This window comes from Rhopalosiphum padi, chromosome 3 (genome assembly GCF_020882245.1).
Source record: "Rhopalosiphum padi isolate XX-2018 chromosome 3, ASM2088224v1, whole genome shotgun sequence".
In the NCBI taxonomy this organism is placed as follows: Eukaryota; Metazoa; Arthropoda; class Insecta; order Hemiptera; family Aphididae; genus Rhopalosiphum; species Rhopalosiphum padi.
This window is the reverse complement of record NC_083599.1, coordinates 77,163,635-77,188,596: the sequence shown is the minus strand read 5'-3', so window position 1 is coordinate 77,188,596 and position 24,962 is coordinate 77,163,635. Positions and strand designations below refer to the sequence as shown.

At 27.6% G+C, this 24,962-nt stretch overlaps 2 protein-coding genes across 2 annotated transcripts; one reads left to right on the top strand and one right to left on the bottom strand.

The window, feature by feature from the left end:
• Nucleotides 1–5,449: 5,449 nt before the first annotated feature.
• Nucleotides 5,450–7,799, top strand: LOC132925764 (general transcription factor II-I repeat domain-containing protein 2-like). Its single transcript, XM_060990130.1, has 2 exons — nucleotides 5,450–5,606; nucleotides 6,100–7,799. Exons 1-2 carry the CDS (start codon nucleotides 5,450–5,452, stop codon nucleotides 7,797–7,799), a joined length of 1,857 nt encoding a protein of 618 aa, XP_060846113.1.
• A 580-nt stretch (nucleotides 7,800–8,379) lies between these two features.
• Nucleotides 8,380–15,317, bottom strand: LOC132925763 (uncharacterized). The gene is given in 4 exon segments (XM_060990129.1): nucleotides 8,380–8,747; nucleotides 8,750–9,001; nucleotides 9,090–9,251; nucleotides 15,170–15,317. Coding segments are annotated over 4 exon segments (930 nt in total).
• Between the last annotated feature and the right edge of the window lie 9,645 nt (nucleotides 15,318–24,962).

Here is a 24,962-nt window from a genome sequence, read left to right as displayed (position 1 = left end):
TTTTTTAACTTTTAAACTTAATTAGTTAATTATTTTTGTTTTAACTTATTAACTAATGCAGTTAAATTAATTTTTTTTCTCATCATGCAGAACAGCAGAACCAACTGACAAATGTTTGTGTAAATCAAAATACTAGGCCAATTTATAACTCATGAATATTGTTGCTTGAAAAAAATTTAATTTCACTTTATTTAATATACTTTTGTAAGTTTGTAACTATTACAATTATTAAAATGACTGATTTAGATACCAAATTAATTACATATTCCAATGCTAATGTTACTGATTCTTAAGTAAAAGTATAAAACAAGATTAGTCAACACAATACAACATAAATATATATTAGGAAATAACTAGTTACTTAAATATTTTAAAGTACTCACAGTAGTCACAATATTTAAATGGTCTGAATGATCATATTTATTATTAGAATCTGAGTAATCTGACTGTTTAAGATTATCTTCTTTGTGCTATAATTAATAAAAAAATTTAAAAAAATAATATAAAAATTGAATATAATAGTTAACTTTAACACAGATTAAACATTTTTTACTTCATTAAAACCATCATCTTCATTCTTTAAACATACAATTTGTTGCTATAATTTATTATTTATAAAGAAACTTTAAATAATACTAGATGATAGTTGAAATTAGTTTTTAAATTAAATTATAGTATTATGAAATATTCACATTATGTAATATTTTATTAACAAATGAATCATCTTCATTATTTAACTTTGGGCATGGGTTATCCTCATCCTTTAAAAATTATAAAGGTTACTATTTATCAAATAAAATATATAAATTACATTTAAATGTTTATTACTCCTGATAATGTTGTTTGATGTTGTTCAAATCCTTGTTCCTGTTCATTATGTATATCTAAGCTAGGTTTATTAATCTAAAATGAAATATATATATAATTACAATTATTATATTGCATTAATAATTACTTTATGTTGCTATATTGCATTTAATATGATTTTTTTAAATATCCAAATAGTTTTTTAATATTAAGTAGGATATTAAAATATACTTATTTTAGTAAAACTATTTAATAATATGATATGACCTTATAATTTGTATATTTGCTGATGTACCCCATTTAATGAAATTAGTTAGGAATCATTTAATTGATAGTGGATTTGTTTTGCCAAATAATAAGTACATTGGAAAACAAGTAATACAAGAGGTGGTTAGTCTAAATAAAGGGGATTTAAGCTGTGTACACAAAATTACTGATCGACATCTAAATGCTATTGGATCACAGCGACAAAATGTAAAATTGGCAACACAAGTTTTGTCAAATTCAATGGCAAAAGCAATATCTTATTTAGACCAAAAACATTTATTGCAGTTCACTAATTGGAAAGAAGTAAATATATACTAATTAACTATTAATATTCCTTCTATTTTCTAGAGATTTAAGTTGGAAAATGTTTGAATAAAATAAGAATATAAGACAATTATTCTGTATATCTTTTCAGAAATATTTAATTAAAATAATAATTATACTGTACTATAAAATTTAATAATATCTATCTAATTAATACATAGGCATCAACAGTGATTAAACTTTTTAATGATTGGTTTGATTTGTTAAACACACAACTACCTAAAGATAAATTTACATTAGCCTATGGACTTGACATTGAAAATCAAAATAAAATATTATCCGTAATGAATATGTTGATAGAAAATATGGGAGTTCACTCCAGAGGTAAACAAACTTCAAGTTTAAAGCCATTTCAAAAAGGTAATTATTGAATACATTTGTCCATATTATATACAAACACCAATTAAATATTATACATAAATAATAAATACAAAAATTAAAAAAAAATTATAGGAATATTAATAACAAACAAATCATTGAAGCTCATGTTTGAAGATTTGAAAGAAAGGTATCCTGACATTAAATTTATACTTACCAGAAGAATAAATCAGGATGTCCTTGAAAATTTATTTAGTGCTTTAAAAAGTATGATGGCATCAGCATATTGCATAACCCCTATAGAGTTCAAGTATTGGTTAGTATAACTTTAATTATCATTGAGTAATCAACTATACAACCTAAATAAAAACATGTATTAGTTTACGATGGTATATCTTGGGATAGTATTCTGACTCTATAATCATAGAAAATCGAAATACTGACTGTCCGAACAGTCTGTATTTTTTCTTCACGTGAAAAAAATATATATTTTTAAGAAAAAATGTTAAGCTAACGGCCGGATGTAGGTATTGTACACGCATTTATAGTTTTATACATATGAACAGATGGTATGCATTATTATTTCGTATGTTCGAAAATCGACCAACACGGCAACACAATAGGGTGTTATTTCAACACCAATATACTATAAGGAACATATTTTGGCGAAGTCTGCAGTGGCGTCGCAGAGACGACGTCTTTGTTAACATTCTGTATAGACGCCAATGGACATATTATTACAATTTATATAACAATAATAAGTAGGCGGGTGTCTTCTAATGTATTTTTTCGGTCAAAAATAATCAATAATGGACTTAATATAATACAATACGTACGAATGTGGTATCTTTTAAATCGCATGCCCTTATATGGTGAAAAAGAAAATGTACATTCGATTATATTATAAAGAGCGGAAATGCCTTCGTTTATTATACATAAAGTGTGGTTCGATGGGTACCACTATACCTACCCATATTGTAACAATTGTGGAATTATAATTTACCGCTCAGTCAGGGGTGATATATTTCGGGTAGGCATTCTTTTCTCACCAAAGGCGACCGCCAATTTCAACTGCGCATTTAAACTTTTGTGTATTATGTTTTGATGTAAAGAATACAGGTGCCCGCTGTTATAGGAATCCCGCGCACAATGATTGTGGTGTGGGGTGGTGTTTGTCACAGTCGGCCCCGTGTGTGTTTGTTCAAAATAAAAATAAATTTTTACGCTTATAATATACATACATATATACAACACTAATAATATCATATACGACGCAGTTTTTCGATTGAATTTCGAATTCCTATATTTTATAATTTTATATTTTATCTTATACCCGCGAGTACTTGTGTATCTGACATCTAAAGCATATAATTATTAAAATTAGTGACAAGATGATGCGATTCAAGCTAGGTATTAAACGTTATCGATAGTTTTTATTTCTTCATGTACGAAATATGTACCTATTATAATTACTTAACATTAAGATTTAGGAAAAAAACACTAAAAATATTTAGTATCAAAAAAGATGAAAACAGAAATATCATTAAAAAATATTTATAACAATTATTTAGCAAGCCATAATTAATAAAAAAACTACGGGTGACGTCATAATTTCGTTGCCTCCATATACTAAGTATACAATACACTTTATTACGTGAATATTACAATTCTCAGTTATAACTCAACTAAATAATTTATTAGTTTAGACCTATTTAACAATTTAAGGTTTGCAATATTACAATATCTTATTCATTGTTTTTGCGCTGTGCGCAATAAGCGCAAATCAAAATATTATTATAATTATTTTCATTAAACTAATATTATTATTAAATTATTATTTATCACATTATTCAAATGATGCGCTCATCGGGGATTGCATGTCTAGGGTTTCGTGCGTATGGTCAGTAACAGAACACGGCACCGGACGCGTACGGTCAGTCACAGAACACGGCACCGGCCGCCTGGTAATAATAACTAATAAGTCGAAGAATGAGAGCAATACGTGAGATTCGAACATTTTCTTGGCTTTACAGAAAAATAACCACCGTAACTCACTGCAGGCGACGAATGACGACCCATCTCAATATAAATTTCCTGCAGTTATAGTTTCATTTCAAAAACAACCGGTCAGTCACGAATTCTTAAGGGACCGTACGACACTGTAGAAAACATTGAAAGCAACAATAACACCTAAAATGCAATACGTATAAGAGCTATGGTACAAATACCACGCACAAAGAAAACGGTCACACGTCGTAGAATGAATATTGTTAAGTAGGACCTGCCTACCATTTTAAAAAGTTTCCATAAGAACGCATGTCGTCCAATGTTCACCGTAGAAAAAATCATTGTTGCCATCGTCTGAATACTGTAAAAGGTAAATTACAAAAATGGCATTTGTAGGTACATTGTTATTGTTGTACTTGGCGGGTCTACATAACATCGGGCACCAAGATTCTGTCGGTATACTGCACCATACAATATATTATTTAATATATGAGGTGTTTCTATACTTACCCACTGGAATAAAAGGACTGTTTTTGTATTTCTGCGGTAGTGATATTGTGTCATATGGTACTTAATACCATACTAAAAATTATACTAAATTTGCACATTTTGTTTAGCACTCAATTAAAAACTAAAAACGTTTGTAAATACACGTAAACACTTTATTAGTTCACAGTATATTACACATGCATTTATGTACTGTACACTAAAATAGGGACTGATTACGAACAAGCAAAACATATTAATACTTATGATATTTTATTAATACAATTAGTTTAATTTCTGGTATAAAACTTTTTATGGGTAAATAAATGTTTTGGATATTTTGAATGTGATATTAATATATTATTATAAACCAGTGGCGGTCAAATTTTTTTGGCCGCAATCTGTGTAACCGTGTATGTATATACGTATATAATAATAATTTAACATAATCCTATTATATAATATAATATATAATATTATAAACTAGAAAATTCGTGTGAACGCTGTACAGTCAGACGTCGAGAAGGGGTAAACGCGTTCCATTTTACGAAATATTATTGAAATATATGATTTCGAATACATCGTAAATTTTTATATTTGATATAGGTAGGTACTAGAGATCAGCACGGGCCGGGCCAGCCCGTGCCCGGCCCGACCTATACCGGGCTTGGTTCCGGCCGGGCCATAATTTAAATATTACGGGTTGGTTATAGGTGGGATCGTAATATTATTTATTGGGCCGGGTCGGGTCCGGGTCGGTCAAAAATAAAACTTATTAATTTAATTTGTAACACTATGTGATCTAGGTTATCTAAATTAATAATAATAATTGTATTCCCAGACTGTATGATATTTATAAATAGATCACTGTTAAAAACCAATAATACTATATACTAATACTTATCGCTATTGATGTGCGATTATGTTTTAATATTAATATATTACTAATATTTATCATGGTATGGCTTTATTTTTGTGCCCACCATTCAAAAAGCTGAGAATGGTCGAAAATATAGACGAAAGACAAAGTTATAATGTTAAACCTTAATGGTTTTTGGTGAATCCAGTTAATGAGTTAACTGAATTAGAAAAAGACTGCATTGAATATGTAACAAGTTATGTTGCAAGTCGTTATGTATATCCATGACTATGTAGTAAAGAAGTTTGTAGTTCTTCATGGATACAACATATTTCAAGAGGAAATTTAACAACTTCATCGCCAATCTTGTTAAAATGTTCAATGATTTTAGAGCATCTCTTCGACGATTTTCATGGCAAAGATTCTATAAATAAAGAACCAAAAGTAATGACCAAAGTCAACAATTTATTGGTGCATGAACTTCAAAAAGAAAATTTGCATTTACCAGTAAAAGTAGTCGAATGTTTAGTGAGAACACGTACTTTTATTAGATTGAATTATTTAAATAAAATTATTCTTTCATGGATGGCCAAACTGCGGCACGCGTGCCATTTGTGGCACATTTGTTGTTATGGAATGGCACACTAGAGTCAGATAAAATAATATATAATTTTTAAAAATAAGTATTATTAAATTAGACTATATTGCGATTATATTATCGCAGTGGAATTTTCCAATTATTATTCCGATACGAGAATTGTTACGGTACGTGTGTACTAGATTACTGCAATAAAGTTAGTCGTATTAGAATCGCCCGTGCCCGTGCGTTAACGAGTAGTTTGTACCGTTGTGTGTGTGTGATCGTGAAATGGCATCTAATAAACCAGGAACTTCAGGTTTAGGCGTCAAACGAAGTTATAAAGATGATATTTCTTCGCGAATTTTTAATACAGAATGGATAGAAAAATTTTGAGGTATAGAAGGGAAAAAATCTAGACCGACATGTTTAGTATGTAACTCTGTAATTGCAGTTCCAAAAAAATTCAATGTTCAACGGCACTATAATAATCACAATGATATTATTGAAAAATACCCCGAGGGTTCTGTAAAGAGGACAGAATATATTAAAAAGAAGACTAATTCATTTTTAACTCAGCAATCAATTTTTACTAAACAATCAAATGAAAAAAAAGACATGGTGTTAACTTCTTATGAAATCGCATTTTTGCTAGCCAAGTCTGGAAAACCTTATTCTGATGGCGAAATCATTAAAAAAAGTTTCGATATTTTTGCAAAAAATGCAAATGATTCAAAAATTTCTACGTACGTAAATGACATTTCTTTATCACGTAATACAATTATGAGAAGAATTGACGAAATTTCCTCAGATATTTCAAAACAAATTTCGTGTAGTACCACTAATTCTAAATATTTTTCTCTTGCGCTTGATGAAAGCTGTGATATTACGGACAATCCGCAATTAAGTATATTTATTCGGAGTGTGAATTCTAAGTTTGAAGTGACGGAAGAACTTTTAAGACTTGAAGTACTCGAAACATCGACAAAAGGTACAGATATAATTAATAAACTAAAATGTTGTGTCGAAACTTTGTTGTTAAAAAGTGACGATTTAATCTGGTCAAAACTTGAAAGTGTATTCACAGACGGTGCTCCATGTATGATAGGTAAAAATATTGGTTGTGTAACACTACTGGAGGAGTTTTTGAAAAGAAATTTAAATAAATATAACTGTATTATACACCTAGAAGCCTTATGCGCCAAAATTTTAAAATTTGATCATGTATTAAAACCAGTATCTCGATGTATAAACAAAATAAAAGCTCGGCCTTTAAATCATCGATTATTCAGAACTCTATTTGAAGACGCCATTAACGAATCTGGTGAACTATTATTATTTTGTGAAGTAAGATGGCTTGCAAAAGGAAAAGCATTAGAAAGATTTTGGAATCTAAAAGACGAAGTTATTGAATTTTTAGAAAAAAATAATGAATTGCCTGATGAATGTGAACTACTGAAAGATAAAAATTGGTTAATAAACCTTGCATTTTTAACTGATATTCTCGGACATTTAAATATTCTCAATAAACGACTCCAAGGTGAAGGAAATTTATTTCCAGCCCTTGTAGGTTCTATAAATTCTGTCATGTCTCGACTTTGTCTTTTCGAAAGTAATTTAGGAATGGAAAATTTATATCACTTTGTACGGTTAAAATCTATTTATCTACCGACATATATTCCATTGACGATTTTTAAAAATCATATTTCATCACTATATGATAATTTTCGAGAAAGATTCAGAAAATTTAAAGAAGAAGAAGATTCAAATAACTTATTTATTAATCCATTTATCATAGAGACACACGATCTCCAAAAATATAACCCTAATATGCAATTGGAAATTATTGAACTTCAAAGTTCAACAGTTTTAAAATGCAAATATAAAGAGTCATCTGAGATAATAGAATTTTGGAAATGCCTACCCGAGGAAGATTTTCCCGAATTACATAATGTAGCGGTGAAATTGGTTTGCAGATTTGGTTCTACATATTATATATGTGAGAAAAGTTTTTCACGGATGACTTTCATTAAAAATAAGTATAGAACCAAACTAACAAATTCTCATTTAAAAAATTTAATGCTTCTATCTTCAACTAAACTTAAACCAAATTATGAAGAGATAATATCCATGAAGCAAATTCAACATACCTAATCATTAAAAAAAACATTGCAATTGAACTGTAATAAATAAAAATAGTACCTATGAAAAAAATCTAAAATTTATATTTATGTAAACATTGTAAACTGTAAAGAAATAAATATTTTTTAAGGCACATTCTCAATTTTGTATACATTATTTGGCACAATATAAAAAAAGGTTGGCCACCCCTACACTGTAGACGAAGAAAAAATAAAGCTCAAAGAAGCATTACAGTTAGCGAATACAGTTAGGCGCAGCGCCCACCAAAGTAACATGACATGTGATATTACGAGTGACAAGACACGTGATGTGACGAGTGATATAACTTATGACACAAGTGCACTAATCGAAATGATAGTACAACTGATGTGATATTTTTCTTGCATGATATTTTTGCACTTTTTGCGCACACCAATAGTTCACTACTCAAGATGAGTTCAGACGAAGAAGACGCGTTATGTAAAAACTTGTTTTAAATTAGCAAATAATAAAAAAAATTTTCTTTTTTTTTTAAATAATAAAATAACTTTTTTTAGATTTTAAAAAATAATAGAAAATACTGTCTTAAAATAACATTAACTATATTTGTTCTTTATTGATACGACCAATTTTGGGAGTTGTTTTGATTCAACTGTAGACTGTTTGACTGTTGTACTAAATCCAGTGGAGGCGATACGGGCATTGATGTTGAAGGAGAGGATAAACTTGATGGAGTTATAGAGTAAATAATTCGATTTTCCATGTTCTGATATTCTCTATTAAATCCGGTATGGTAATAATTTTGTTCAGTCTGTATACGTCTAGGTTCAGTGTGTTCATCAAGCATGTTTCCCATTAAATTTAACACTCCAACTTTAAAACGCCTTTTTTGTTCGGGATTCATAAGTTTCATGTCTGGTATTAAACTTTTAAAAAAACACAAATCCACATCCTCTACAGGATGATCTGACTTCTTTTTTTAGAGAAAAAATCTAAAGCTGCCTTATTTACTTCATCTAATCCGGTTGTACGTTGTTTTTTTTGAAAAGAAGAACTTTTTGTATTTGAGGTCCATTGTTGTGGGTTTGGTTTAATGAAACTTGAACTTGTATAATTTGCGCTATTTTCAATTTGGTTATTGTCAGTGTTTTCTTCTTCACTTTCGGAAACATTACCAATACTTTCGTTTTGCTCACTACATTCATTATTTGGGAGCACTGAATCTGGCATATTACCTACAAAAAAAGATAAATCTTTTATTTTTAAATTGATCTTACAAATCATAATTTTAAATTATTATTATACTATGAAAAAATTATTAACCTGACTGTTTTCGTGATTTTGTAAAAGGTTCAAGAAAATGTAAAAACTCTGCTAAATAATAAGGTTTTTTGAACTTGGCAGCTGATCCCGACGGAGGTTTGGCTTTTAAATGTCTTGTAAAACAAGCTCTCAAATTTTTCCAGCGTTCTTTACAATCAGTCTCTATTTAAATACATAATAATTGAATAATATATTAATAAAATATATACGGTATATATAGGGTGTACTAGAAAGACCTGATGAAAACAAAAAAAAATTAATACTAATTAAGCGTAAATAATAAAAAGGTAAGTGGATAAAATGAATAATTACAATAAAATAACTTGGTTATTCTTGGTTATTCAATGTGTAATTTTTTTAAATTTTAACTTGAAATAATTATAAAAGAAATCTGCTGTTATGAATGTTTTTTAAATTTTTTGGCTATATAATTAAGCTCATATAGTGCTTTAAAAACTATTAAAAAAAAAAATGTTTAAATATTGATTATAACAAACGTTATTTAATTTTTCATGTTATTATAAAATATAAAACGTTGAATCTAAAGTTTTCTTTTTGCATAGATTTTTTTCTGGAGAAGCTTCAATGAGATCAATTTCATATTACTTTTTAAGAGGAGAAACTACCGTTCGTAATATCATAGAAACCACATCCAAAGCCTTATGGGAAGTTTTACAGTCTCTATACATGCCCATACCTGATCAAATAATCTGGAAAACTATTGCTGATCGATATAATGAACGATGGAATTTGCCAAACTGTGTTGGTAGCATAGATGGCAAGCATATACGAATTAAGGCACCAGCAAATTCAGGATCGTCATTTTTCAATTACAAAGGGTACTTCTCAATTGTTTTAATGGCTACAGCAGACGCCGATGGAAAGTTTATCACTATTGATGTAGGAGAATATGGTCGGGACAGTGACGGAAGAGTTTTTAAAGAATCTGCATTTGGACAATTATTATTAAAAAAAAACTCAATCTACCTGAAAATTCATGTTTGCCACACGAAGAAAACGATCCAGCATTTCCCTATTACTTCGTTGCAGACGAGGCATTTCCACTACTCGACAACGTTATGAGATCCTATCCAAGACGTTCACTGACAAATAGAAAACGAATTTTTAATTACAGGTAATTTATTATTTTAAAGCAATTGATTATCTTTTCTGAGAATAATTATAAACAACATCGTTTTTTATCCTATCATTTTACCATTTCTGATAATTATTTATTAAATCAAATCCAAGATTAAAATACAAGTAATTTTCATATTTTTATATTATTAGATTATCAAGAGGTCGTAAGTCAGTGGAGTGTGCTTTTGGAATGATGGCATCTAAATTTAAAATATTGGAAAGACCCATCAATTTTAAAACCGAAAAAATTGAAATTGTGGTAAAAGCTATATGCGTTTGGTATAACTTTATTCGCGTGCATGATGGTACATATTCAATTCCACAAGAAATTCAGCAAAATAATGTTGACATATTATATGAAGATATTGAGGAAAATGTAGAAAACAATAGAACGAGACCTTCTTACTCATCGATGGAAATAAGGGAAAGACTTTGCCAGTATTTTGTGAAACCATACGCAGCATTACCTTGGCAAAATAAGTATATAATTTAAGAATTATTGTTTAATAGTAATCAGTAATCTAATTAATTAATAAAACTTACCTAAGCTTAATTTAACTTTTAACTTTTAAAATAAAGAAAATTTGTTTTATCATGTAATTAAATTTACCTATTCACTATATTACCTATACTGTAATATTACTTTATTATTATTTTTCAGTATTTCATTACAAGTTGATGCAAACGGTCGTCGATCGTCTGTGTTGTTCTCTTATCTATATTTCATACTAGTGATTTATTAATTAATTAAATTATGTTGGTGTGCTCCGTTTGTAATGAAGATGTATTCGATAATGAAGATATCAAATGCAGTAAATGTAAAATGTTTTTTCATTTTGCATGCGCCGGTTTTAGAGAAGTCAATTTCAGGAAAATGAGTGCTTCAAACAAAATGAAATGGTTTTGTGTAAATTGTAAAGATTTTAATTCTGAATCAGGTGCTGTAGTAAATCAAGTAAAAAACTGTTCACATTCTGATAAAATATTATCGGATCTGAAAGATTCGGTTAACTTCTTGAGTGAGAAATTTGACGATTTTAAATCGCAATTGAGTGATATTATCAAGTCGATTAATGATGTTAGATTAGAAAATAAACAGCTAAAAGAACAAAATCAAAAGTTAATAAATGAAATGAGTGTGGTCAATAAAAAAATTAATTTTGTGGAACAAAAAATATTTGAAAATCATATTGAAATAGTCGGTGTTCCAGAACAAGAAAATGAAGATTGTTGCAAAATAGTTGAAGAAATGTCATTGGCATTAGGAGAAGCTGTATCAGTTACATCTGCATATCGCTACCGGTCCAAAGTGCCAAATAAAATTGGAAAAATTGTTGCTGTCTTAAGCAGCTATAAAAATAAAAAATCGTTGATGGAGATGTCAAGAAAGAAAAAACTTAAAGCAAAAAATGTCAATGCAAACTGGAATGATGAAGGTATATACATAAACAACTATTTAACACAAGCAAATAATAATTTATTTTACAAAACTAGATTGTTTGCAAAGGCTCATAATTATAAATATGTGTGGTTCAGAGATAGTAAATTATTCTTAAGAAAAGATGAAAATAATAAAGTCATTCTCATAGAAGACGAAAATAGTTTAAAAATATTATACAATAATTGATCTCTGTACCTTTAAATTGTATTCATTTTTTTTTGTTAGATAATGCATGTTGTAGATACTGTTGAAAAAAACCTGTTATATAATACTAATTATTTCCTTACAATATCTGAATTTATGAAAAAATATAATATTTGTAATAATCTATCAATTACAATAATATGTGTTAATATTAGGAGCATAAATGCTAATTTAGATGAGTTACTACTATTTTTGCAAAATGATTCAGATTTCCATTTAGACGTAATTGTGTTAACGGAAACCTGGCACGATCCTAAAAATTGTATTTATTCTTTACCTGGGTATAAAACATTATACTCTACCACGAAAAGAAACCAGAATGATGGCATAATTGTCTTTGCAAAACAACATTTAGATATTGATTTTCATGAATTCAATTTTTGTGAAGCAAATATTATTAAGTTAATTATCAATAATATTGTTGTACCGTTAAATCTAATATGTATATACAGGTCACCCTCGGATATAATTAATGAATTTTTGACTCGTTTAGAAGCTATATTAATGTCAGATAAAGACATTGTTGATAGCACTATGACTATCTTATTAGGTGATATTAACATAAATATAATAGGTAATGATAATGTTGAGAATAATTACCTTGACTTATTATCATCTAATGGTTTTAGTTCTCTTATTAACGTATATACGAGAATTCCTGCAGGTATTAGTAAAAACTCTTGTATCGATCATATATTTGTCAAATCAAATAAAAAAAAAAAATGCCTTGATAACATTGAAGCTGGTGTACTTCAAACCGTTTTTTCAGATCATTATTCTACCATTATATCTATTCCAAATGTAATTAAAGAGAAAAATAAATCAACCACATTTGAGTTTATTAATTTTAAAAAGCTAATTGATACTTTTAATAATGTTAAATGGACGGATTTATATAGTATTTGTGATGTAAATGAGGCAATGGATTTAGTATATACACGTATTTTTGATGCTATAAATATTTCAAAGAGTCTTAGAAAACTTAATTCTAAAACTAATCGTTTAAAAAATTGGATGACATCAGGTTTGTTATGCTCGGTGCGTAAAAAACAAGAATTATCTTTAAAAACAAAAAAACATCCAAACAATATTAAATTAATTCAGTACTTTAAAAAGTACAGAAATAAACTAAACTATGTTATTAAAATGGCAAAAATAAATTATTACAATGACCAATTTCAGCGTGTTTCTGGAGACCCTAAAAACACATGGAAATTAATAAAAAATCTAACTAATAAACCAAATACTGATAATGATATCATAAAACGCCTTAACTATAACGGGAACATTATTGATGCACAAAAAGAACCTTTAACTGCGTCCAATCATTTAAATATGTTTTTTTCCACTATTGGACAAAATCTAGCAAATAAAATAGATAAATGTTTTGATGAAGTTTCTGATGAGCGTACACCAGTGATCAATTTCAACAATTTTTTCTCGGTAAAAATTCACTCGATGGAAATCATGAATATAATAAATCATTTTAAAGACGATGTGGCCTGTGGTTTTGATAAAATTAATGTCAAAATTTTAAAAAACTTAGCACCGTATATAATAAATCCTTTAACACACATATTCAATTTAAGTCTGAGACTTGGTATTTTTCCAGATAAATTAAAAGTAGCAATAATTAAACCTCTACATAAAGGTGGTGATAAAGAAAATATGAACAATTACCGACCAATCTCTATGTTGAGTAGTTTTTCAAAAATTTTTGAAAAAATTATCAAAGCTCGTTTGATAGATTATCTGGAAAATAACAGTCTTCTTTCTAAAAATCAATATGGATTCAGACCTAGGAGAAGTACCGAAGATGCTTTATATGCTGTCACAACATTTATTTCTAAAGCACTCGATAAAGGTGATAAAGCATTAGGTATATTTCTAGATTTAGCGAAAGCTTTCGATACTGTAGATCATAGTTTATTAATTAAAGTTTTCAGTAGTTATGGTATAAATGGTATTTGTTTAAACTGGTTCAAAAGCTATCTAAATAAGAGGAAACAAATTACAAATATGAATGGAGTTTTGGGACAGGTAAATGAAGTTATGTATGGTGTACCTCAAGGTAGTATTCTAGGTCCAATTTTGTTTATTATGTACATTAATAGTCTATGTGATATGAGAGTTGATGGAAAAATAGTTGTATATGCGGATGATACATGTCTGTTATTATCAAGTAGTAATTGGGAAACTCTTAGACAAAAAACGGAATTAAATTTCAAGAAAATAATAAAGTGGTTAAATATTAAAAAACTTTCTTTAAATTTCAACAAAACAATGTTCATGGTTTTTTCAATAAATTATACTTTACCACCGTTTGAAGAAATTACTTTACATGACTGTTCAATTGTATCAAACTGTAACTGCCCGAAAATCAATATAGTAAAAAGAATTAAATATTTAGGACTAATATTCGATTGTAACCTCAAATGGAATATTCACATCAATAGTTTAATAGTAAAATTGCGATCGTTAATGTTCAAATTTCATATATTAAAACATATAACATCATCTCATACATTGAGAATAGTTTATCTTTCTCTATACCAATCTATATTGCAATATGGCATGGTAATTTGGGGAGGTGCATCCATAAATGTTCTTAAGCCATTAAGGGTTCAGCAAAATAGTTTAATTCGTATATGTCTGAAAAAGGACAATCTTATTGGGTCTACCTCGTTAAACTATATAGAGTTTAATGTGCTTCCGCTTGAATTACTTTACAAAAAATCCGCAATCATGTTTGTACATAAAAAATCAGACTTTTTCTTTATTAAACAGAATGACAAGCCTTTGGGGGAAGATAGACTATGTAATATTAAAGTCTTATTTACTAATACGAGTTTTGGTCAAAAATTTATTAATTATATGGGTCCTGTCATTTTTAACGCCTTGCCAATTGATGTGAAAAAAAATATTTTTAATGATCAAATTAACATAAAAAAATGTATAAACAACATTTTATCTAGTGAACTAAGGAAATGTCTATTATAAGAAAATTGTATATTTTAGTATCTCTTAATTATTTTAATTATTTTACAATGTTGGTTATTATTTGTTAAATTAAGTAATTAATTAAATCATATATATATGTACTGTTACTCCCTACACCACCACAAGCCTAGCTTAAAGGTGTAGGTAATTTTTATTAAAAAAAAAAAAAAAAAAAAAAAAAAAAAAAAAAAAAAATTATACATACTACAGTACTATACTAAGGACTTAAAAAAAACATCTCAATAATTTATGACAATTAATAATGATTAAAAATAATAATAATTTTTTTTCTTACTGCTGGCGTCAAATTTCTTTACAATTTCACCCCAAGCCTTATCTTGTGCATTTCTATTTGAATATTCTTTTGTTGTATGATCATACAAACAAGGAAACATTTGTACGGTTTGTACAAATTGTACATTTGTATCTGGGTCGTCTTTCATACTTCTATACATTTTTAATACATGAATATATTAATACATTTTACTAAATTTTACATTATACAATAATGTTTTTGGTTCTACAGCACTTAAGATAGGTATAGCATAAATAAATTGTATTATGTTGTAAAGTTATAAAATAATAATGTGTATATTTTAACGATTGATATTTAATATTAATTTATATTATATTATATAATATAAATAAAATAAATAATAAATAATAAATAATAAAATAGTAATTAATAAAAATAAAGTTTTATAATACATTAAATATAATTAAATACGTAATATATTATATTATATAGGTAAAAAAAAACTACTTACTTTTATGTACCTTGTATTACTCAAAATATATCTTTTTGAAATTAAATAACTAAATAAATATTAAATATTAAATATTAAATATGTATAATAACTTTGACTAGTAAATAACGAATGACAAAAGTAGTGCAAGCACCACTTTTGTCATTGACAAAAATCCAGACATGATTCAAAACTGACTCATGCTCTGACATGTTTGATCGGTGTACGGACATGCGTGATTTTTCCTATACTTCAATAACAAATTTTGGGAGTAACATGTTACTATAAAATCACTTGTCATATCACGTGTCAGATCATGCGTCATGTTACTTTGGTGGGCGCTGCGCCTTAGGCTGAAGACGTTATGTCTCAATAAGAATGACGCAGTTTCATTGTCACTAGTTAATCAACTCCAGTCCAATTTTGAGGCAATTGCAATACAAGAAAAAAAACAAACTAAAATTTCAGATTTTTTTTTCAATAAGTAATTTTGTATAACATATTTTATTACGTCTAGTTATAATAAATTATGTAATGATAAATAAATGTTTAAAAAGTCAATAATATTTAAATTTTCAGACATAAATACATACATTTTATTTTATCAATTTTTCCCAATAGTGGACAATTTGGTCGGTCCCGTGAGTGTCCGCTATTCAAAGGTTTTACTGTATTTATAATATGTAGGTATCTATATTGTTCACTAATACTTATAGAAAGTAATACTACTCTAAAATTATTATATTTTTTTTCTCAAATATATTTATAAAATAATATATTAATATTATCATAACCTCCATTGATAAGACCTAAACGCATGTTTAATTTAAATAATATTTCCATATTATTTACACCAGTGGCGTCATTTGTGGGATGCAAAGGTGTGCAAATGCATCCCAAGATCAAAATTATTGTTATTTATTTTGTTTTATACTATAATTTCTATAAAATAATCTACATTTACACAAGAAATGTGTTGAAAAAAAATCATGGAATGACTAGACCATGCGAATGACTGTTATTAGTAATATAAATGTAAATTGATATTTTATTTTATTATTATAAAACAAATAATAAACAGAGTGGTATTGAGGTTAAACATTAAAATATAAATGAAACTATGAGTTCAATTTAACATATTAAATATGTTGACAATGTTAATTTTTCTAGTCTTTTTAACCAAGAATTATTTTTTAAATTGTTGTAAGTCACAGACATAAGATCAACTATCAACTTTATTTCAGGTATTATTTTAATATAACCAAATTTAAAAAGTTGGTAATAGTCATTTATATGACTTCAATTCTATAATGTGCCTAAGTCTTGTCCGTTATTTTTATTAGATTTAGAAATAGCTACACAAATTCGACAAAATGCACCATTTTTCTTTTTTCGAGTATATCAACCAAGGGAATCTTAATAGCCATGAATATTAGAACTTTAAATATTGTATTATACATATGAGTATAAGGTTTATTATAATATTTATAATTAAACATATTATAACATAAACTTAAATTATTTTTTTAAATATAATTTTATACCAACTACCAACTAGTTTATTAGTACTCTAATAATATAATTTATAGTATTAATTATTATTTAGATGTATTAATTTGAAATCTGATCGGAATACATGTATAAAAAGTTGTATGCATGTATATATGCATTTTCTGTTTTAATAGATTTTCAAAATCGTGGAGAACTGATAAAATGCTCAATAGATGGTTAGGTTAGTATTTTAATATTTATTATACTTCTTTTCAGATTACTCTTGATTGAAATTGTTACCACAGTTTTATAGACACCAGAGCGCGCTCCTTTCCTATGAAGGCCGATGTTTTCATACTGTTAAATGTATAATGCCTTAGAAACGTTTAACTATGAATTAAAATGTTATTTTTCTTGGAGTTGGCTTATAATATTTAAAACATATATTAATATTTATAATAATTGGAGCCTGTAATTATAATTTACATTTGCATTTTTGTTTTAAATATTTTGTATCAAGTAGGTACACATCAATTATAAAATATAATGATATATACAATTTAGTCACTTTCTGGATACTTGCATCCTATTTGAAATCTTTAAATTAAAGAAAGAATAAGTTCAACTTTCAAGAAATTATACGTGTGTCGACGTGTCGTACAATATACAAGTGATACTTATCGAACACATATCGGACTCAGTCTTCGATACGAGTCAATATGTAACTATTCCAAACCGATACTGTAACGTAAGATGCATATTAAATAATTATAATAAATAAAAGTTAAACTCTAATCCTAGCATGTCGCGCCGCGCGCCTACAGTTACTCTGTTGATGCCGTTATCAAGCGCGAAGCCCTACGCGCGACGTGGCTGCTGGCAACTGCCGATATATTTAGAAAAAAAACCACTCCCGTTCCTTTGCTCTGACTAGATGGTCAGCAAGTACGCCCAATCTCAAATTCCAATCTAGGATTCCCGGCGGATATGCCGAGTAGGCAACAACGATGAGTGACGTGGTGTTCGTGTTTTTTGTTTGTAAATATATGTATTTTTATATCCGGCCGGTATGTGAGTACTACATTTTTCTATATAATAATAAAAAATTATACGTAATGAGTTATGATTGTAAATGTGTACCCTCGACGTCTACGAGCGTCGGGGCCTTCATGAGGTTTCTTAGAAATTATAAAATTATTATTAACATTATATGTTGCTAATATTATTATTTTTTAACTGTAACACTGAAAGCATCATGTATGGTAATTTAGTGAATTATCTCATACATTTTTTTGTAATAGGAAATTTAGAAATAATTGGAACAAATCTAGTTTACGGCCCAAGCTCGTTATTAAACTATAAATAATTGTATTTGAAAAAAGAAAGTATCTAAATTATTTAGTAATTTAATTTATTTGAGTTTTGTAAAAAAACAATTTACTGCTATATTAAAAAAATACAATACAATTTGAAGGAATACATTTTATTTTACTTAAGATTGATAACACATTAGTTATTATTAATAACTTATTAACAATATTTTATTTGTAATTACAAGAAAAAAGAATGTTATTTAGTACAATGTATAATAGGTACTATCTCGATTGAATTATATTTATTGATACTGTAACATGATTATTTATGGAAACATCCCCAATTCCTATATAAAACATTTTAAAAATCTCACCAAATAAATTTATTTTGTAATTTATATAAGATTAATTTATGTATATTTAAATAATAAACAAGCATATTAATTTATCATACCATCCGTAAATAATTATTACAGTGCAATTTATAAATTGAATATTTATTGTTAACAATGTTAACTGATGTATTAATAAAATATATTCCTACATTAAATCTGTATAACCTATATTGTTGTTTCACTATATACAAATAAAGTAGCATATTAACCTAAAGTATGTGTTACTTACAGTACTCGCATTTACGGTAATACTAACTTATAACTAAGTTGATATTAATTTATATATTAACCTAACCTTGGTATAAATTGTTATTATTATTATTCTTACTACAGTTACTAACATTGTTCACATGGAAATATTAAGTAGGACAAAATAATTTCATTCCACAATTTAATTCCATAAGTAATATATCAGGTATTATACATCATAACTCTATGAAAAATGTCTAACAAAAAAAAGTACCCGAAACATTAAAACATATTGTACAGAGTACAGAAACATATTTTTTATTTAACATAAATAGAGATTGGATATAGAAAATGTATATTAAACTAAAAAGAATAAATTAATTAAAAAGCATTGTGTTAAAGGCTTTTTACTAAAGTACTTAATATAAATACATTTAGTTACTAGTGTGAAAAAAAAGTATTTGATACTTTTACTCTAGGTAGTGCTTCATAAGACATTTTATAGTTAATAATGAAGTGTAATAAATTTAGAATTTTAATCATATAAATTATAAATTATTAATATTATTCAGTGACAAAAGTTCACCTCACATTCGATTATTTAAATACATAACAATATATCAGAATAATAGAATTGGGAGACTTATTGTGTCTTGTGCATAAAAAAAGTTATAAAATTATATATGTACAAAATAACTTATATTTTTTGTAAACGTTTTTGTTTATATTAGATTACATCTGGAAACTTGAATGTAATATTTTTGCTACAGGAACATTCCAACTAACCGATTAATTCACCAATGTACTTCAAGAATCAACTTGTCAGAGAGTTACCTACACAGAATATACAAAAAGTCAATATTATGCTATTTACACAAATAGTAGGTTTTTGAAATACAATTTAAGTAACCCTACATTTTTTTTCACATTATTTATGATGATGGCATCCATATTATACATACCTATATTGTATTGCTATATTTACATATTTTTTTTTCAGAAAATTAATTAATTAAATTTTTTTATAAATAATAAAGTATTTATATAGTACTCATACAGACAATTTATTAGGAATGGACATATCAGTTTGGCTATACAATGAAGCCGCATTCACAGTATTCAAAACTACATGGAATTCAGAAAATATTGTAGACTAAAAGACATATAAAATATACAACATTTATCCCAGATCATAATGAAAAGAGTAAATTAAAAAAACATTTGAAACATAAAAAAAATATACTTTCGACCGTACTGATACCGTAACTTTCTACTGATAATTTTGATAATTTAATTTTAATTCTATATCAATTGTATTACGAATAATTAAATATTTATAATATGAATAATATGTACTAATATAGATAACAATTGCTCTAAGATTAATCTATTTTATAAATTTTACCATTCTGGTGGTTGGCCCACATAAAAATTAAAATCTTCTGGCATTTCAGTTGTTGTTGTTGTTGTAGTTGTGGTTGTTGTTATTGCATTCTTCTTATCACTGTAAAATACATTATAATAAAATTGATTTTTAGACAATGAAAATAAAGATACCTATGTGTTATTTGAATACTATGTACATTCTGATAATAAAATGTTATATATATATTTCATTTATAAATTCCCAGTACTCATAGTGATTGTTTAATATTATAATTATTAATACTAATCAGAGAATCCCTCTACTATGTAAAAAGTATTACATGTACCTCGTTATTGTCTATTTAATTGCAATAGGTGTGTTAAATCTTTTAAATAGTTTCTTAATAAGAAGAAACATAAGTGGACAAATTATTATAATAAAACATTATAATTACTTATAAAAATAAACGTGATATCGAACTAATTTTTAATTTTTAGTAAAGAAACACAAGAAATTTTGAATTCAATTTTGAATTTTTTTACTCAAAAATTGTACAATACATAAATCGGAAATTTCAATGTAAAATCAACACATTAATCGCTCCGTTCAGAATCTAAAAAATGTATATACCTAACTGTCAAAAAAATTTAAAATTATGGTTTAAAAAAACTGAATATTTTAAAACAAACATTATACTATTTGGCAGTTGAGACATTTTACAAATTTGCAATTTAACTAAATTATATTAAATTGTTAAAATAGTATTATAACCATTATTTAATATACCTTGAAGTTATTATAGGTTTCGTTGTAGTTGTTTGACGACTGGAAGGGTATTTAACGATTACGTCTTTCTTTTTAGGGGGTTCATCACGGGGTGGCTTTCCAACCAAATACAAATACATAGACCCATCAGGCCAAGTTCGCCGCCCCTCTGGAATCTCTGGTAGGTCATATTTTCCCATAGTTTTTGATAGACTTTGGCATTGACTTTTGTTAAATTGGCCTCGGCTTGGCGCGCTGATCGCCATCCGAATTATTTTTACTCCCTCAGCACGACCATCATGCACATCGTACACCTGTAGGCCGAACCGTAAAATATAATTAGAGAAATGTATAGTAAATCAATCGTAACTTAAAATATATTTAAATTCAGGTACACTGAAATTCATCCTCATCAACAGTTATCGACGAAGCTGAAATTTTGACCTACAGATTGGACAGTAATATTAAAGCTAAATACGAATAATATTAGTGTAAAGACAGCGATGAATAATTATCAAGATACCATTGGAATTTATCATTCCGTTTAAAATTTATTTTCTAAAAGGCATAGGGATAGTTATTGGTTGATGTTTGTTGACGATTATATGTATATCATATTAAACTTAACATATTATAATTATTTTGTATCTAAAAAAAACTAAACATAATTATTGTGTCGATGATGAAACCCGTGAATAGCATTTGTTTCATTTTTATGTAGGTATATATTATCCTATTAATTTCAAAAATTATAAATTAAAACATTTCAACAATGTTCATAGTTATTGTTTGCTAGTGGTACACATTTCTACTATTTTGATATATCCGGCTTCACTTTTTAAGTGAATTATAATAATATTATTATAATATTATTTTGCTTGTTTGTATCTATTTCTGTAATAATTTTGTACTCGCTGAAAAAATAAAATATATTTCTAACAATACGTATTATATCACGAATCACCCGTGAATAAATGAATAACCTACGTGATAAAAATGATCTCCGCATGTTCACCCCCAAGCCATTAATTAATAAATACAATTTACAAATAATATACTCACTGCACATCTGTATACCAGGTCGTTGTAATTTTTATTTGAGTTGGAATTAGTATGATCTAACAGAATTATATAAGTCCAGCCTTTATCAATCTCGTCATTCGTAGTCGGTACCCTTTTTGATACACACTCAAAAAGAAAGTGGTCCATATCTGATGGAGTACAAACACATTAGTTTGATAAATATTTTATTCAGAAATTATTATAGTTATGTTTATGTTTAACCTGTGTAGAGCAGTGAGCGCGATATCGCGCGTGTGTACATCCCACACGAGACGTATTACTGCCTAAGTGGTTTTGTATACGGGAGGATTATTGAGGATTATAATATTATAAGAGAAAGTTTATAAAAAAGCAACAATATTTTGATATTTGATATCGTTTAACTTATAACAACATTTTTGTGATTTAAAAATTATCTCTAGTTATATCTAGTTATGATAGTTATAATTGTCCGTAAGTGAGTAGTGGAGCGGGACGTTATCTATCTTGAGAGTACATTATTTCTCAAAATTTAGTAAGTAACATATTATATCTCTACAAATATTGGTATATCTTAAATCACGATTGTTATAAGTATCTTTAAAAAAACAATATAATATAGATATATAATAATTGTCAAGGACTTCATTGACGAAATTGCTTGCATCAATAATAATAATTCGTTATACGTACTATTAACATTTTTACAATGTCCATGTTTGCCGATTATCACAGGACGTTCAAGCCACAAATTAAATATTGGAGCTGAGCTTATACTCGTATTGCGCTCTAAGTAAGTGCATCCGAACAATTTCTTCGCTGCTTGTATAATAGCAATTTCAAATGGTACCCTTAATCCAAGTGGAGGACATAGATTGCCATTTAAACTGTTCTGGGCTGCAACACATATAAAGACAATTAATTCATTTAAGCGTGTTATACTTTTGTTTTCGTTTATTTTACATGCATATATAATTGTGTTAGTGAGATAATGTCACCACCTATGTTGTTACAATGATCAAAAAGTAGGTTATAACCAAAGTAGTAAAGTTATAATACATGGTAGTGTCACTTCACTATCGAAATAAAATGGTGAAACCAACCAGATAGGTTTATTATATTAGAAGCCAGTTAATATGCTTATCAAATTTTCAAAATCCCCCACCAAATCCTTTTTATACCCTTTATATTGTATACTATATTATCCGTATTATTATTATTATATGTTTGAGGATTAAAATTGTAAGATATTAATCAAATAATAATGAATTATAACAATCATGGTAGTAATAATTGTAAGTTAATTAATTTGGAACAAATCTATAGTTTACGCCCAATATCGTTTTCTAATTTTTTTTATTTCAAAATGTGTGTTTTAAGAGACTGAATTTGAATGTGTTTGAAAGAATTGTCGCTCTTTTATTACTGAAGTTATACCAAACTGGAAAACAATTGATTTTTTGAAGCAATCACATTTTGGCTATTGTACTTACTATTCATGATATACCAAAAATACAGGAAAACAATTGATTCTTTTTAAATATCGTGGTATCCTCGATTTTTTCCACATTTTTAAATTGTTGATTATTGAAAAAAAATTCCAGTATATTTCTGTGTTTTGAATACTCATACAGACAATCGTGTTGTTCACTGTTTAAAAAAAAAAAATTTTCCTCGATTTGCTATGCAAAACCACCTAAAATAAGTTACTGGGTAAAATCAAATGCATTTTGAGCGCATCTCGAAACTGTATTGAGTCAATCGCTCATTGCGATTACTCGCAAACAAATAAATTGTTTTCCTTCAAAAACTTCAGCGTACAAAAACACACTTTTTCCACAAAAAAATCAGTGAAAAATTTAGCTTTATATTATTTTTATCGAGTATACTACGATATTTAAAAAATTCAATTGTTTTCCAGTATTTTTGGTATATCATAAAAAGTAAGTACATTATCCAAAATGTGCAGATTGCTTCAAAAATTTCAACGTACAAAAACACACTTTAAAAAAAGTAGTTTTTTATTATTTTTATTGAGAATACCATGATATTTCAAAAAAAACATTGGTTTTCCGGTTTTTTGGTATAACTTCCGTAATAAAAAAGAGCGACAATTTTTTCAAACATATTCAAATTCGGTGCCTTAAAACACACATTTCGAAAAAAAAAATTGAAAACGAGCTTGGGCCGTAAACTAGATTTATAGCATAATTGTTATGATAAATTAAAACAAATATAAAATAATAATTATAATAATTAACATTTTTTTTTCGTTACAAATCTACGACGCCACGGAGTCTGAGTAATTATTATTTAATTGATACACATTGATTATTACTCACCTTCCTGTTTTATGTTCTCTGACAAAGGATCTTCGATCATCTCGACTGCTACCAAAGAGAATGTGATGAAAAAAAAAAATGCACAATGATTTTTTTATGGACTTCATGATAACGCACAACGCAAAAGTGAATCGAAAAACGAACCGTGGTACACTGAGGGCGTGCCGCGCTCTTACATGCGTTTTATAAGCCACCTATAAAGTCTATACCACGAGAGAACGCATACGGCGGCCGACCAAAACTCGTCGTTTTCACGCATGAGCGTCCCCCTCCCTTAAGCAGTCTAAAGCCGAAACTCGTCGTTCGCTATCGGAGCTATTCGGTTTTCAGTTGGCGCACATGTATACAGACTGGTTGTTGTCAACAACGTAACTGACAACTGTTGATTCGTCGTTTACGCTACTGTCTTGTTTCTTTTTTACCGAGAATCTTGAATTATT

Coding starts and splice junctions, on each gene's coding strand:
- LOC132925764 (XM_060990130.1), top strand. CDS start 5,450: ATGATTTTAGAGCATCTCTTCGACGATTTTCATGGCAAAGATTCTATA. Junction 5,607..6,099: donor CGAATGTTTAGTGAGAACAC/GTACTTTTATTA, acceptor CTGTAATTGCAG/TTCCAAAAAAATTCAATGTT.